Genomic DNA, 15,330 nt, shown 5'->3' with positions numbered 1-15,330 from the left:
TGCCGCAAAGCGCGGCCGGGAAGATGGCGGCGCGCTGGGCTCTGGGCGCGGGTGAGGCGCTGCCGGGGGACGCGGCGCTGCTGGGGGGGGCTCTCACCTCAGAGGAGGGCACCGAGGTGGTCAGAGAGGTGGAGCATCTCCCGTGAGGAAAGGCTGAGGGAGTTGGGGTTGTTCAACCTGGAGAAGAGAAGCTTCGGGGCGACCTGGTTGTGGCCTTCCAAGGAGTGCCAGAAGGAGCGGGCGGGGAAGATGGGGAGAGACTGTTTACAAGGACACGTAGTGACAGGACGAGGGGGAATGGCTTCACACTGACAGAGAGTAGGTTTAGATAGGATATTAGGAAAAAAGTCGTCCCTGTGAGGGTGGTGAGGCCCTGGCACAGGTTGCCCAGAGAAGCTGTGGTTGCCCCATCCCTGGAAGTGTCCAAGGCCAGGTTGGACGGGGCTTGGAGCAACCTGGGATGGTGGGAGGTGTCTCTGATTTGAACAAGGAGATCTTCAAGGTCTCTTCCAACCCAGCCATTCTGTGATTCCATGGTTGTGTTTATTCCTCGCTCTCTGCTACCCCCTTTCAGGCGGTTCCTGGGCACGGGGTCTGCTCAGCTGGGCGCGGCCGGAGAGGTGAGTGTGGTTCTGCTGCCCCCCTGCCATCCCCGGGCAGTGGGACAGGGGCAGCCCTTCCCGGGGGGTACCTGGGGCTCTGTCCTTTCTCTGCCTTTCCCCCCTGCCCCGGAGCTGTGGGAACAGGTCACTCTCTGCCCCTGTGGTGTCTTTCCACGTACTGAGATGTTGTGCCATGACAGAGGTGTCTTCCAGATTTCCTCTGACCTTGTGGTGCAGGTCACAGTAACAATGTACCCATTGCTCCCCCCTGTGCTGTCCCCAGCCACTGCTTTTCTGTAGTTGCTGAATTTCCCTCTCAGTCTAGAGGGATCACAGGCTGTGCTGTGGGAGCACTGGTACTGCTGTATCCCTGACTTCAGAGGGAAGGCTGGTGTGGATCCTCCAAGTGCAGAGCTTTGGTCTCTGCTAGAGCCTATGTAGGTAAATTGTAGAGGCCTGTGTCACCAGAGGAAGAAGAAATAGGTTTATGTTGCTCTTACTTTGCTTCCTTGCTGTTGGACAGAGTTACCTGCTCATTATTTTACTCAGTTCTTGTTTGTGTGTCCCACTTGTTGCTTATGGATGGTTCCTTCTAGCATTCCTTCAGCTTCTTTCCGTCCTGTTCCCCTCATGCTTATATAATGTATTTTGTTTGTTGTTTGTCGCAGTTTTCTCTTACTTGCACTGTGTTTGTGTCCTCTTCCTAAAGTTAGGATAGTTTTGCTCTTCACATGAGGCTGGATTACTTTAAGATAGAGGGAATATGACATTCCTTAAGTTGTCAGATATATTAACGTGCTCTCTGAGGCCAGGAAGGGAATGCTTAGTTCATTCCTGCTCAATTTGTTAAAATGATATTCCTGTGCTTGTCAAAGATTGTCCTGTACTAATCCATGATATTCTGACTGATGCTGATGACTTGTTGCCTTGTTCAGTGACATTTTTAGGTATTAATCAAATAAACCAAAACTTAGAGGTGTACAATGTATCTAATTGAAACTAATCAGCATGTTTTGTTTGCCAGTTATTTTTAAGATGCTTTGCACAGTTTGACCACCCACATGAAGCTGTTCGAGGCTTAGTAAAATTCACAGGATTTGGTCTTTAACTTGCAGTTGGGAGTGGCTGCCCAGTGCTGCTTTATTTAGGCAGCAGGGGGGCAAAATGTAGCTTGGTTTTTCAGGTTCCGAGGTGAGCAGACTGACTGAAGACTGATTTTTTTTGCTGTCAGCTTGTCTTATATTGACTTGATTGCATTTTGGAAATAGTTCAGAACACCTCTCCTTTCAGATTTCAGAATGTTTATAAATTTCTAAATGCTTTGAGATACTCAACCCCTTGAAAAACTAGAAATTTTTATTGCTTAAAATGTTGTCGGTAAGAGTTAGATAAGTATTGGTAGGTCTTGGAAAAGATATAAACAGAGGTGACTGTGCCTTTGTGGGATGATTCAGGAGCACTAAATGTGGAGTCTTGTGCTGTACCAATGTCACTGATGGTTCATGGTTTGCTTTGGGAAGGCTGGGGTTTCTTGTTGAATTAAAAAGCCCTTCCAACATAAACTGTAATACACTGTAATAGTTTGATTTTATGAGTAGGAAAATGTGTCGATTCTCGTTATCAACACAGGCAGGTTCACAATTTTCCAGCTAAACTGGGCAGGGAAAAAGAACTGTTGTGTTCAGCAGCTGAGGCTGTGGTCTTGTCTTGCAGGTGGCTGCCGTCCTGTAGCCTTTTCCCTCTGTCATGCATCCACACAAGCACATCTCTGCAGAAGACTGGGAAGTGGGAGAAAAAGAACAGGATTGTTTACCCTCCACAGCTGCCTGGAGAACCCCGCAGACCAGCTGTAAGGATGCACCTGGGAATGTCCTTACCTGGGTGTGGTTAGCAATTTCTGAGCAGATTGTCACTGCCTCTGGGTGACTGTACAAGGCACTAGTTTTATAGCTTATTTGTTCATTATTTCAGTGTATTATTTTTGTAACTGGGAAGTTGCAGGTAAATGCAAACGGAAGCAAGGCTCTGAAGTTGCATAGGAAGAGAATATTGTGTATTTGATAACTAAAAGGACGAATTAGTGCTGCTTTCACTACAGCTCAACTTGGGAGGATTTTTAGGTTAGCTCTTCAGTATTTACTCACTGTCAAGAACTGATATTTTTGAATTCCATTTTTGTGATTTTTCTCCGTTGGGAATTGACGTGTTGCGGCCTCTGTTAGACACACTGCTCAGCAAAGTGAAGTGTTTGCATCTCAGAAGAAAAGAGATTTTTTGGGCATGTACTTTTGTGGGCCATGAGTATTTATTGATTGCCCCTGTGACCATTAAGCCATAGGATGTAGAAATCCCTGGTGTGGTCTGTGCTGACTGATGCAATGTGGGTGAAAATGCAGCTATCGACTGGCTCGCTTATTAAATCAGTTTTTTACCTGTTTATAAAGAATGCCACCGCTTTCAAATTTGTATTGATGTTAAATGCTGCTAGCTACTGTTGGTCCCTGTCAGTAATAATGTTGAATGGGTCTGTGGAGGCAGCTCTTCATGCCAATCAAACTTGAAAGCCTCTTCACTTCTGAAGTGGTAATTAAGTTCACTCTGCTAATATTGTTTAGTTGCTCTCCCAGTAAGTTGACTCGACAGCAGAATAGTATTTTTAAGACTGAATGGGCACGTCAGTCTTTGCTTCTAAAGGTGGGGAGGATGAGAGGAAAAGATGATGAGAAATCTTCTGATTATCCTTTTCAGGGGCTTCTATTTATGAACAAATTGTCATAAAATTGCATTAGACTTTTCTACGTGCCAACAACTTTTTTTTAATACTTTCAAATATCAAAGTTTCCAATCTCAAAGCTGTGCCTGATCCAGTGTGCTCATGGTATAGTAGGGAGAGCCATACTTATTTTATTCTTAGTAAGAAAATTGTGGAGCAGGCATGGATGGTCCATTCTTATTTTCACAGCAAAATTACTGATTCTGGTAACTTTTGTTTTTTGCACCCAGGTAATATATCACTGTCGGAGAGACATAAAATACAGCAAAGATAAGATGTGGTATCTGGCAAAACTGGTAAGCAAAGAGTACTTTGTGCTATGTTTGTTAGAATGCAAAATTTGATTGATTGCTGTATTTGCCTTAACAGCCTCATTTGGCCACAGTCTAATCAACCTCTTCAATACTGAGTCCTTGGGATGAGCCTGGGTCTGGACAGGGAGCAGCTGTTTGTGGTTTGCTTTAGCTGCTTTATCCCAGTGTGCTCTCTCAGGTGTACCCAGGATCATGCACAGATTATGCACTGTAGAAGAATTTCCATGTTGATTTCTGCCTTGTGGTAGATGGCAAGAAGAATTTTGAAAGATAGTAATGGACTGGTTTTTTCTTTAAGGAAAAAAATAATTTAATGTTTTGTCAAGATTTATTCAATATTTAGCTCAGACTTTCTGTGTGTAAGATATTGAAGAAGTGATAATTAAGGAAACTAAAGTATTTTTGGTTTTCATAATGGCAATGTAAGTCAAGTAATATCTTCTGAATAAGAGAAGGGAAATAGTTGTAATTGTTGGAGTTAATTTTAACGCTTTGATTGCAGATAAAAGGAATGACCATTGATCAGGCTCTTGCTCAGCTGGAATTTAGTGACAAAAAGGGAGCAAAGGTGATCAGAGAGGTATGTAGTAGTATTCTTTAACACTTCTAGTTTCAAGAAAATTTTAAAATCAATACCTGTCACCTGAAGTTTGGAGATGTTTCTGTGGGGTCTTATGTTTCGAGTAAGCCTGTTGGGAACACATTCAAACAACATATTTTTGTTACAGTCATGTCATATTGTGACTTATAAATATGTTTGGGTCACTTGTGCTGGCTGTGTTCATTTGTCATGATGATAAATTACATGTGGGTGCCCTCTGCAACAGTGCTTGGTGTTAAGTTCCTGGTAAATGATGCAGAATCCTGGTCTCTAATGGCTGTTACATTTGTGTACTTTGGCTCTTTAAGAGGTGAAGGATATTAGAAAGGAAAGGCCTGTAAAGGCACAAAGGCTTTTGTTACACTGTAGTTGTTAGGATTCTCAAATTACTCATTTTCTTGGCTGAAGCATTGATTTCTGGCTTAATAATGGCAAAGATGTGCCCTGTATGAGCTGAAAATGTTGCATGACCCAAGTTCATTTTACCCACCTTAGAATTTGTTTCTACTCTGATGTCTAGTTAGACAAAGGTCCGTAGATGGAAGGCTGACAAATGCTGATGGGAATCATCATTTCCACTCCCTTTCCTCCCCAAAAATGTAATAAAATTGTCCTGAGGCTTTTTCAGTCTGTATGCAAGGAACATCCTTATGTAAAAGATGCTTGTCTTTTAACAATTTTTATCTCTATAAAATACTTTTTCTATAACTGACTTAAACTTTCAATTTCTTCCATGTTATCTAGAGATAAGAAATAGCATTGCTTGAATTCCTACTCAAGTATTTCCATTTCTTTTCCTTTTGTTACAGGTTCTGTTGGAAGCACAGGACTTGGCCGTAAGAAAGCACAACGTGGAATTCAAATCGAATTTACATATAGGTACATTTTTTTTTTAATTTAGTGCAGGAAAATGTCATCCTACCCTATCCTGCCCTATGAAAAAGTTTTATCCTTAGTAAGTTTTTCTGGCTTCAAATCAGCAGAAATGAATAGAGGGCAGTTTCTGCTGAACTTATCTTTACCAAAACATGAAAGGCACGTGCTTGCAACACAGCTGAAGTTAGTAGTGCTTTTTGAGCCTTTAGCCATCACTTTGTTGCAGGTGGTGCCTGACTGGTGGTGTTCTGGCGTCTGCCAGATGCATCATTTTTAAGATGCATTCATCTGAGAGTGGAATTTCTGCTCCTTATATGAACAGAAGGTCCTGAAGAGGAAGATGCTTGACATGAATATGAAAGCAAACCGTTACTACTTTTTAATGTTGCCAGTGAACAGAGATGCTGGAGGCTTTGTCTGTGGCTGGTACAGCTAGATTTGCAGGATCAGAATTAAACTTCTGTCGGAAGTTGTGTACAAGTAAATGAGTATTGACAGAAAACTTCTTAATAAAAAGATGTAGTTGTTTACAGGATGAGCCTGGAATACCTACAGCACTTTTTAGCCCAGAAAAATGTTAGAGAAATGTTTACTTGTAGGTGTTTTTAGGCCCAAAGATATTACTTCCCATTTTGTCTAATGTGGCGTGAATTTTACTAAACAGACCTTATAAGCTTAAAGTCACCTGGACTGTAGAGCAATTTGATTAGAATTCTTTGGAGCATTCCAGGCCTCTGCCATAAGAAGGTTCAGCTGCTAGTGCAGGACTGGGTGTGTAGATAATGAAAATACCTGTGATATATGCAATAAGGGGAGAAAATGAAGTCTAAGACTTCTACAGGAATTCATGAGGCAAACTACTGAAAAGCAGTGATATTAATATCACCTTCAGAAGAGCTATATAATTTAGTAAGTGTTCAGTCTAGCTTCCTTTGGATTTGCCCTTTCCTACATATTTATCTTGTGTGCATGCTTTCTAAATTCACCTTTTTTGTGCTCCTGAGGAGTGTTAATTCAGCTCACGGATCCCTCTGTATCACTGATCTGCTGAATGTAACAGAAGAAAGATGGGGGAGAGAATCCTGAGTAGAATTAACTTTCCAGAAGCAGCCACGAAACACACACTGGCAAGACAGGTGTTTCTGTTGCAGGTGTGTGGCAGTTCATCCTCAACTCAACAGTCTTTCTCTCCTTTCTCCTTCAGCCGAGTCCCTGACGGGCAGAGGCCGCTACGTGAAGCACATTCGTTACCATGCCAAGGGCATGTTTGCCTTCATGAAAATCAACAGGTGCCACTACTTTGTGAAGCTGATGGAAGGTCCTCCTCCCCCTCCAGAGCCACCAAGGACTGGCTTTGACCAGGCAAAAGAATATGTGCAGCAGCTGCGAAACAGAACCCTTGTTCATACGCTCTGACACACTGTTGTGACTGTATATGTATCTCTTGTTTGACAGTGTAATTGTATAAAGGAATAATTAAAATAATGCTTTAGTTATATCTTTGATACTGCTGGAGCTGGATGATGTGAGAATGACCATAGGGTTTTTTCTTATTTGTCAAGCCATAGGCATGGAAAAATCTTGGAGCAGCAGATGTAATTTGGACCACAGCATTCAAACTCGACCCTGGACTATCAAATCTAGAACATACAATGCTGTTATAAAACTTGTAATGACCTGAAGTTCACACAGGTGTCTCTGTTATGTATGGTGGGGGCTTTGGTGGTAAAAATATGTGCTTGACAGTCAAATGGCAAGATCAGACTTGGACTAAAAGTACTAAAATTTCTTAAAGTAGCTACAGCATTGGAACAAAAAAAAGCAACAATAATATTTAAGAATACAGACATCGATTTATGGTTTATCTGGAATGTAATACCTTCCTTACAGCTATTATTGTACCTCTTGGGCAATGTGTCTTGGGAGTGGGGAATAAAAAGCCAATCCCTTGAAGTTCAGGTTTTGGCAGTCAGTAGGTGGCAGTGTTTAGTTTGTCAGAGAGGAAGTGGCAGCAAAAACTTACAGGGTGTTGAAACTCTGTTCTGGATTCTGCCCTTGGCATTAATAGTCTGATATGTGCATGGAGTTCAGGCTGCTTTCTGTGGAAACTCAATGTGGGTAATAGGCACAATATGGAGAAAACCTTGTTTTGTTGAAGAGTGAACTAATTGTTCTGCACTGTCTGGAAACAAATTGCCTTTGTAATGTCGGGGAAAGTAACACTCTGTGGACATAATATGAAATGGCTTGTTGCATATACAAATCAGGCTTTCAGTTCTATGAAAACAATCCCATTTTTATCATTATTTCTTCGAAGAGAAAAAGACTGAGGTCAGTAGGGGGAATCTCATTTCACTCAGTCAAATTTTTAACTTTAGATGGCCAGAGTTCATGAACATCACCATAAAAAGAGAACGAGCAATTGCTTGTTCATGCAAATAGCTGACATTTAGACTTTTCCATTCTGGGAACATCAGTATGGGAGATAGATTGTATACCTCATCTGGGTCTTTTTACCACACCAGCCCGTGGTAGCCTTTCTTACATGTGTTTACTTTGATCAGTACTTGAATGATGGCTGAGAGCAGCTTCTGTAAGGAAACAAATTATCTTTATTGTCCTAATGAAGGTGGCATACAGGTGTTTCTTTTGGCTACCAAAGAAAGGTTCTCATGATGTTAAAAGAGTATTGGGGGTGATGAAGTTACACAAGAAGTCCATGCAGAGCTCAGTCCTGTTAATGGGTGCCTGTTTGCAGTCTGGATTTCTGCAGTGCACGTTCAGACACATTACTTGCTGTTAAAGCCACGATTTAGTAACTTGTCTGAAAGGTGTGTTCTGATAAAACTCTCTATCTCTGCAGTCCCTGATATGTGTTTGAAGAACTGTTTCTGTTGTACTGTGATAAACAGCTGTGCTTTGCTCTGCCAGCTGCCCTTAAACTCTTCTGTCATACTGAATCTCTTACAAGTTGTAGCAAAGTTGAGTCATTTAATCTTTTTGGGGATCAGCGATCTGGGAGAAGACTAAAGAATTGCAAAATAATTCAAGTTTATTAAGCGCTCACACACATTACACTTACATACATATAAATATCTAAACCCTGGCTTCTAGGTGTTTTATTCCAGTACCTATTTCTCCTGCATGCTGTAGATTTTGCTTTGGATCCTTTTTGAACCTCCAGAGAAGGCTATATCCTTAGAGATAACATTGCTCTGGTTATGAATCTACAGAGAGGGAGAGAAGTGAGAATACGACTGATGTCTTTTCCAGCTTCTTTGTGATGCAGCAGGTGGCCCTGAAACTCCTTTAAGCAAACAGACCTGGGGCTTTCAAAAATTTTCAGTCAAAAGGTATGGTTTTTGCTTGTCATTCTTGTTTTCTTCCTCAAAATAGTAAGTGAGAAAACTCCTTTTTGACATGCTTTTAGTATTCTTATTCCTGAGTAGCCTTTTCTGCCATCTTAAAGATGCATAACCCAGTGTGGATCTTTATGGTATTGGCTAAGGAAGCTCTACAGGTGTGTTTGTAACAGGGAAGTTGGGTGAGGTGAGGGGCTTGAACTGGCTCGGTCCCTGCCTTTCCTTGGTAGGATGGTAAGAGTGAAGTGGTTTCTGTCATAGTTGCATCAAAACCCTGGTAAGGGAACCTGCCTGAGATGTAGCGATAAAGCTTTTTACTGGCAAGTTCTATATATACATGAAATTTGAGGGGTTTGGTTCTACTGTACTTTCTTGGTAATTAGTACATCTGCACTTTAGTTTGGTGTCTGATATGGATTCAGACATGAAATTCCGTGCTAACTGCAACAAAGTTTTAGCAAAACATCATTTATTGCTGTGACCTCTGATAAAAGAGTGTTCTTAAATGAGAAGGGAAGGGAAGGGAAGGAGAAACACCAAGGCCTCTACTTGGTGCTGAATTCATGAGTAACATCTGGGGGCACTGTAAACTCACCACTTGTGTATGTGCTGATGTTACAAAAACTGGAGAGGGAGCAAGTAAGTGTGAAGGTGCAGTGAGGCTTCAGGGAAATCTGAGGAGAGCAGAACTGTGAGCTGTGCTCAGCAATGTGAGATTTAATTGAGAAAAACTTCCAAACCTGCTGTTGGGCTTGTTCATAAACATTTTAAAGTATCCATTGAGAAAGTAGAAGTACTTCTGTCAGGCAGCCTGATGTGTTTTTGGGTGTGTGTAGTTTGTTTGTTTGCTTTTTTTTCCTTTTTAAAACTCCTAGGCACTTATTAAGGAGGTAGTTCATCAAAAACAGAGTAAGGAAAGGCTCATGAATATAAAGTTCATCAGCCTCTTTTAAAATGTGGAAAATAAATGAGAGTGTGATAGACAATGACTGGACAGCTGGGTGGGTACCTCTGGCTCTGGCCAGGTCTGTCCTGGGAATTGCTCTGGTTGAGATGTTAGGGCTTGGGGGGTACCTGGGCACTGACAGTGTGTTCTGCCCAATGCTCCAGCTGTGTTGCTGTACCTGGTATGGACTTGACACGACCAAGGTCATTCAGTGGAAATTGTGTGATTACCTGATGCACAAACAGGAGCTGTGTCACAGCACTGCTGCTCCTGCTTGGGAAACCAGTCACTGGAGTGAAGGAACAATAGGAGTTGCTGCTCTCTGCCAGTCCCTATGAAAATCCACTGCTGGGGTGCTGGGAAGTCATTTACAAACAGTATTCTCCTTTAAATAGTAATAAGGTTACCCCTAATGTCCTCAACGAACCATAGAAGCAGTGTGACATTCCTCAGCATATGAGCTACAGTCCTCCTGCTAGAGAGGCCCCTAGTTCAGGCTCTTCAAAGAACAAGCCTTTTTGCTGAATGACATCTGTCCACTGCTATATATCCAGTTGCACTTCAGCTGTGTAATTTAAAATAATTAAAAATTAAACAAAATAAGAGACTGTAACAGCATAAATACTCACACAGGCTACTGTTTGCTGGAGCCTTACCTAGGCAAAATTACTTGAAAGGAGGGGAAAGTTTCAGGAACTGACTTTTGAATACTTAGGCTGAAGTAAGGAGCAAGATATCTTCTGGGAATAGTCAGCAAACGCAGAGCTCATTTTGTATTTGCTCTATAACATCAACACTCTCTTCGTGTTTCAAGGAAGTTGTATGCTGGTATGGAGGGCAGGCTGCCATTGAAGGGAACAAACCAAGGAGAGTGTAACTTTACCTTGGGCAAATTAGACGTTCACCTCAGAGTATTAGCTGAGGAAATTAATCTGAAAGTCTGTAATACACTTGAACTGAGCATCCTTGAAAATGAAGACAAAACGTGGTGGGGCAGAGCATCTGAATAACTACTGCATTTGTGGGTGCTGCTTCTGTGTATCTCACAGTAGTGCAGCCATCAAGTTTTGTGTGGTAAAATGAACTTGTCAAAGATGAACCTAGATAGACTCCCTTTTTCTTTGCTCCAAAAATAATGAAGTGGAGGCTGAAACTGTATTTGTATTCGTATGAAATCTTTATTTTAAATTGCTCAGAGTTGGGACCTTTGTCAACGCTGCACCAAGTCACCTGTGTCTCTAACACTATGGGAGGCCCAGCCACCTCTGGTCTGTACTAGTGCTACGCTTGTCTCCCTGTGAAAACTTCTTGCCAAGCCAGCCTGAGTTTCCCAAGCTCTGTTGTCCTTGTCCTTTATTCTGTTCCCTGGTGCTACTGAGAAGTGGTTGACCCCATCACTTGTAACTCCTTGTTGCTGTCAGATCACCCTGCTAACCCACCTCTTGGGCAGGATGAACAAGCCCAGCTTCAGCCTTTCCTCATAAATCCTGTTCTCCAGCCCTTGTGCTGTCCCCTCTCCAGTTTCCCCATTTCTGTTGCAGTGTAGAACCTAAAACCAGACTTGGTGTTCCAGGTACAGCTTCACCAGCACTGATGAAAGGGAGATAACTTCCTTTGGTCATCTGGCCACACTTCTAGTGGAACCAAGGATGCAGTTTGCAGCCTCTGATGAGAGCGTGTTGTTGGCTCTGATGTTCATGCAAGTCCCAGGTCTGTGTTAGGTTGCTCATCAGAGTTGCACTAAGGACATGTAACACCTGTATTCCAGCTCTCAGTGCTTTTCTGTTTACATTGATGGGGACTCCTTTACTGCTAGGAAATTGTTCTGCTGCGTGGGTGACAACTTTCTTTCCTAATAGAAAAGTTACAAAACAGTTTTCTGGCTTCTGTTATTAATCAAACTGATGCCAGTGAAGAGTGGAGTAAAGGCTGTTGAGGTAAACTCCAACCATGTGTGCAGCTAGTAAGTGAAATGTATCTACAACTCTCCTATTGATTATCACCTTCAAAGCAGGACAAACATAGGTCCTTACTCTGTGCTGGCCATGTAAATTAAAACTTTATTTAAGTGAAAACAGAGTGGACTGTGAGATGCACTGGATTGGGCCAGGAAAGGATTGCTGTTCAAAACCAGCTCCTCTGGATGCCCCCGATTCTTTGCCTTCTTTTTTCCCCACTTAAGAGTCCCAATAGTGCATTAAGATGAACTCAGTGGTTAGTAAATTTTCCCCTGTGTAGTTTACAAGCTCAAGGTTATGGGCTAGAACAAGCAGTGTCATGCTATAAATCAGATGTAATGGAACAGCTTGAGAGAGTGCACGGGAGTCCTTCCCCTCACACAGTGTGTGTCCAAAAACTCTGAAGGTAGAGCTGGCACAAGTCCAGAAACCCCCACAAATGGCTGATTAAATAACTAATAATGAGCCTCGTGCTGCTGCCCTCTCTTCTGGAGTTTGAATTTCCTGAATCATTCACCTTGCTGTACTGAAAAACTCTTAAAAGAGCTGAAAATTGGAAAAGACAGAAGTTTTCACCAGAAAGTGGGTGTAGCTGAACCCCATTGTGGTGCAGAATGGAGGTGGGACATCTGCCTTGTGCTAGTTCTTACAGCAACTAAATGCCTTTTGTCATAATTTGCATAACTTATCATAACTTGCGTAGCTTTCACTTTCAGCTATTCATTATTCTGATTCTCATCGCAGGCTTATTAAGTCCTTTTCTATTTCTTTCAGGCCTGAAATGTGTCACTAGTTCAGTGAGGTCTAAAGAAGAACCTGCCTGTATAAGTGGGAGAAGGCAGTGCTGAGTTAGGAGACAGGCTCTTCCCAGCAGGGCTGGACTTGGGGGGAGCCTTACCTTGGCAAAATTACTTGAAAGGAGGGGAAAGTTTCAGGAACTGACTTTTGAATACTTAGACTGAAGTAAGGAGCAAGATATCTTCTGGGAATAGTCAGCAAACGCAGAGCTCATTTTGTATTTGCTCTATAACATTTGGGGTTTTACTGGGGTTGGTACTGAGGCTGAAGGCTGCCTGGAGGGTTTGTATTCTGTCAGCTCAGAGCACAGGCTGAAGCAACAATTTGTGCTGTGACAGAGGTGCCCAAGTTGGAGCCTGTAACATGGTTCTTGTGAGTAAAGACAAGCTGGAGATACTGAACCTTGAGCTGGAAAGGCTCAAACAGCAACAGAGACAAAGAGCTTCTAGTAGGGGATAGTATATCCACACATATGCTCCAGCTGGGTTTTGTCTGCCCTGTCCATATGAATTGGGAAGCTGCCCAGGATACCCGTTGGTAGCAACCTCTTAAATAACACTGGTTATGAGTTTCACCCTTAGTGTGCCCAGGGCCTTAGGTAAATGTAGAAATGGGGTTGCAGGCAGGTTGATGAGGGAAAACAAATGGCGTCTTCTTGATCAAGGCATATCCAGAGAAATCTGAGTGTGAAACAACCAGAACTGAGGTGCCCTTAGGAGGGGGAGGTGGATTCCAAAGTCACTGAAGGGAAGGGGTAAAATTATTTCAAACTTGGATTTACCTTGGGCTGACTGGAGCCAAGAATAAGGGTCAAAAGTCTGGTGCAGTTATACCTCTCTTACCTACAAAAGTCAGTGAAAATTTCTGAGATTAAGGCAATGCCAACTGAACTGTTGGCTAAGTAGCCAGAAATGTCTGAGTTTGTCTCTAGTATGTCACACTTCAAAGCAGAGATTCCCAGCTGTTCTCATCAAGTCTGAGGTGTTTGAAGATACTCTTCATTTTTCTTTTGCTCTTATTATCTGTCTCTTTAGGGGGCCTGTGCTCACTGCTTTTGTGGGCATGGATGCTTGGAAAGGAATTATTGTTCATCTTCTCCATCTGTTCTGATGCTGGATATGCCTGTCTTTTTGAAGGCTTTCAGAGTCTGTGCTGGGAATGCATTTCTCTTCCCAGTGTTGAGAGATTTGTATTTTTAATGGGTATTTGTTTTATCTATCACATGCTAGATTTATTCACTTGATAATCTCTCAGCAACGCGAGCAATCTTCTCATGTCCTGATCTAGCATGCAGGGATTTTATTAATTTAACAGTTTGGCTTTGGGCTCAGATAGCCATTAGAGGCAAATCCTGCAGTGTGCTGAGTGTGCTCACCACCCCCAGAACTGAGAGCAGCAGTGACTTGCAGGGATCTGCAGCTGCCTTCAGGATTGTGTTCTTAGAAGCTTTCCTTGCACATGTAGTCTATGAATAAGTTACTGTGTAGTGCATGTCTTTCCTTCCTAGACTGTACCTTTCTTTAATATGATTTCTCAGTGATAAGTGAGACTTCTTGATGGAATTTTTGCAATGACTGCCTGTGCTCAGTTAACCACTTTTGCATCTCTTAGGAGTTCTTTTTTTATGTCCGTTGTCTTTAAAACAAAACAGAAGCATCCTTCCTTCTTCAAGGTGTGTTTTGTTAAAGTTAGTTGGAAAACGAGGGGGGGAAGCAAACAAAAATACTTTCATGAAATGACATTTCCACTCCACTCCAGCACAGCCCTGGAGTAAACTCAGTATCATTGTGCCTGAATCTAAGATGTTAACATTTCTTTCTATCTACAGCAAGGAAAAACAACAGGTCTACACAGAAGCTTCGAACTTATTACTCACTTTAAAAAAAAAAATTAATTCAGATCCTTTATCAGTCAGCATCCTATCTTCATTTTTCAGAAACAGGTTTCAGATGTTACATTTGGTCGTGATAGTAATCACGGGTGCCAAAATTCTAGGTTTCAGAAGGAGGCTAATAATAAATCTTTCTAATATGGCTCTGGGAAAGCAGGGGGATAGGGGTGATGACCAGGGGGTTCATCGTATACTGACAAGGTGAAATGCAACAGCAGCCCCTGCAGCTGACAGTTCCTTGGCACAGCTGTGACTTTGGCAAGTCAACACACTCATGGCACTGATAGCGTAAACATTTTGTGGCAACTGTGCAAAGCAGGCAGCCAATTATTTTACTAATGATTGCTTCTCACTGCTCTCCTACTCCTTCATCTGCCCTAGAGAGGAAAATTTTCTCCCCTGTACTCTGTCCTCCTGGATAATGGCAATAATGGTTTCTTTCTGTAAAAATGCTGTCTAACTGCAGTAGCCTGTGCTGCGTGGGACTTGGCTGAGTAATTATGGTCCTCTCCTATGTTCCCTCATTTTCCAGATGTTATTTGTAGATCTGTCTGTAGCTGTGGTGGCTGTAAGAAGAGATAGTTGTGAGAGCCTGCATCCCCAGTGATTCTGCTGCAGTTCAACTGCTTCCCATTAACCAAAGTGCTAGAAGAGTTTGTGCTTCCAGAGGTGTCTAAAATCCTCCTCATGAGATGCTCAATGAGGGCTTTGCATATGTGGGTGGTGACCTGCTGCTGCTTCATTTGTACAGCTGATAGTGGCTGACTCCAGTACTTTCAACTGAGGAACATAATGGTTTGTGTGCCCATTAAATTCTCAGAGTAGTCTGGCCCATGGGGAAGCTGAGGGCTGTAAGAACATATATACACCAACACAAAGGAAGCAAATGTTTGGTACAATATGTGGGTATGTCAAGAACAGAGGGGTAGTTTTTCCTGCTTGCAGGGACATTCTTGATTCAGTGAGCTGAAGGTTAGTTGTGCTCTAAGAAGAGCACAACTGCTTTTGAGCAGCAAAGCAGGATTCCCAGCTTAAAAAGCTGTGTTTGCTTTCAGAAGCCCAAGGTTCATCTCTGTTTAGTGAATCCTGTAGGTTAAATATGAGTTGTCCTAGGTTAACACTGTTTCTGTGTAGCAGATGCCTACTGGAAATGATTCTCAGCTTCCTTAGCAGTCAACTAGGACTGTCTTCTTAGCAGAATCTTGGATG

The 15,330-nt window shown here is 42.4% G+C and overlaps 1 protein-coding gene across 1 annotated transcript; it reads left to right on the top strand.

The window, feature by feature from the left end:
• Positions 1–4: 4 nt before the first annotated feature.
• MRPL22 (mitochondrial ribosomal protein L22) lies at positions 5–7,455 on the top strand. The gene is made up of 7 exons (XM_032703061.1): positions 5–51; positions 575–620; positions 2,316–2,451; positions 3,606–3,671; positions 4,192–4,269; positions 5,100–5,169; positions 6,371–7,455. The coding sequence occupies exons 1-7, from the start codon at positions 24–26 to the stop codon at positions 6,580–6,582; spliced, it is 636 nt and encodes a 211-aa protein (XP_032558952.1). The 5' UTR covers positions 5–23; the 3' UTR covers positions 6,583–7,455.
• The last annotated feature ends 7,875 nt before the right edge of the window (positions 7,456–15,330 follow it).

This window comes from Chiroxiphia lanceolata, chromosome 15 (genome assembly GCF_009829145.1).
Source record: "Chiroxiphia lanceolata isolate bChiLan1 chromosome 15, bChiLan1.pri, whole genome shotgun sequence".
NCBI classification, from domain to species: Eukaryota; Metazoa; Chordata; class Aves; order Passeriformes; family Pipridae; genus Chiroxiphia; species Chiroxiphia lanceolata.
Note: the sequence above shows the minus strand (reverse complement) of the source record. Positions and strands in the feature narration are given on the sequence as shown.

Bases quoted from the DNA above. Each gene is read 5' to 3' on its own strand.
- MRPL22 (XM_032703061.1), top strand. From the start codon at position 24: ATGGCGGCGCGCTGGGCTCTGGGCGCGG. The intron at 52-574 runs GTGAGGCGCTGC...ACCCCCTTTCAG, and splicing joins GCGCTGGGCTCTGGGCGCGG to GCGGTTCCTGGGCACGGGGT. The intron at 3,672-4,191 runs GTAAGCAAAGAG...CTTTGATTGCAG, and splicing joins TGTGGTATCTGGCAAAACTG to ATAAAAGGAATGACCATTGA.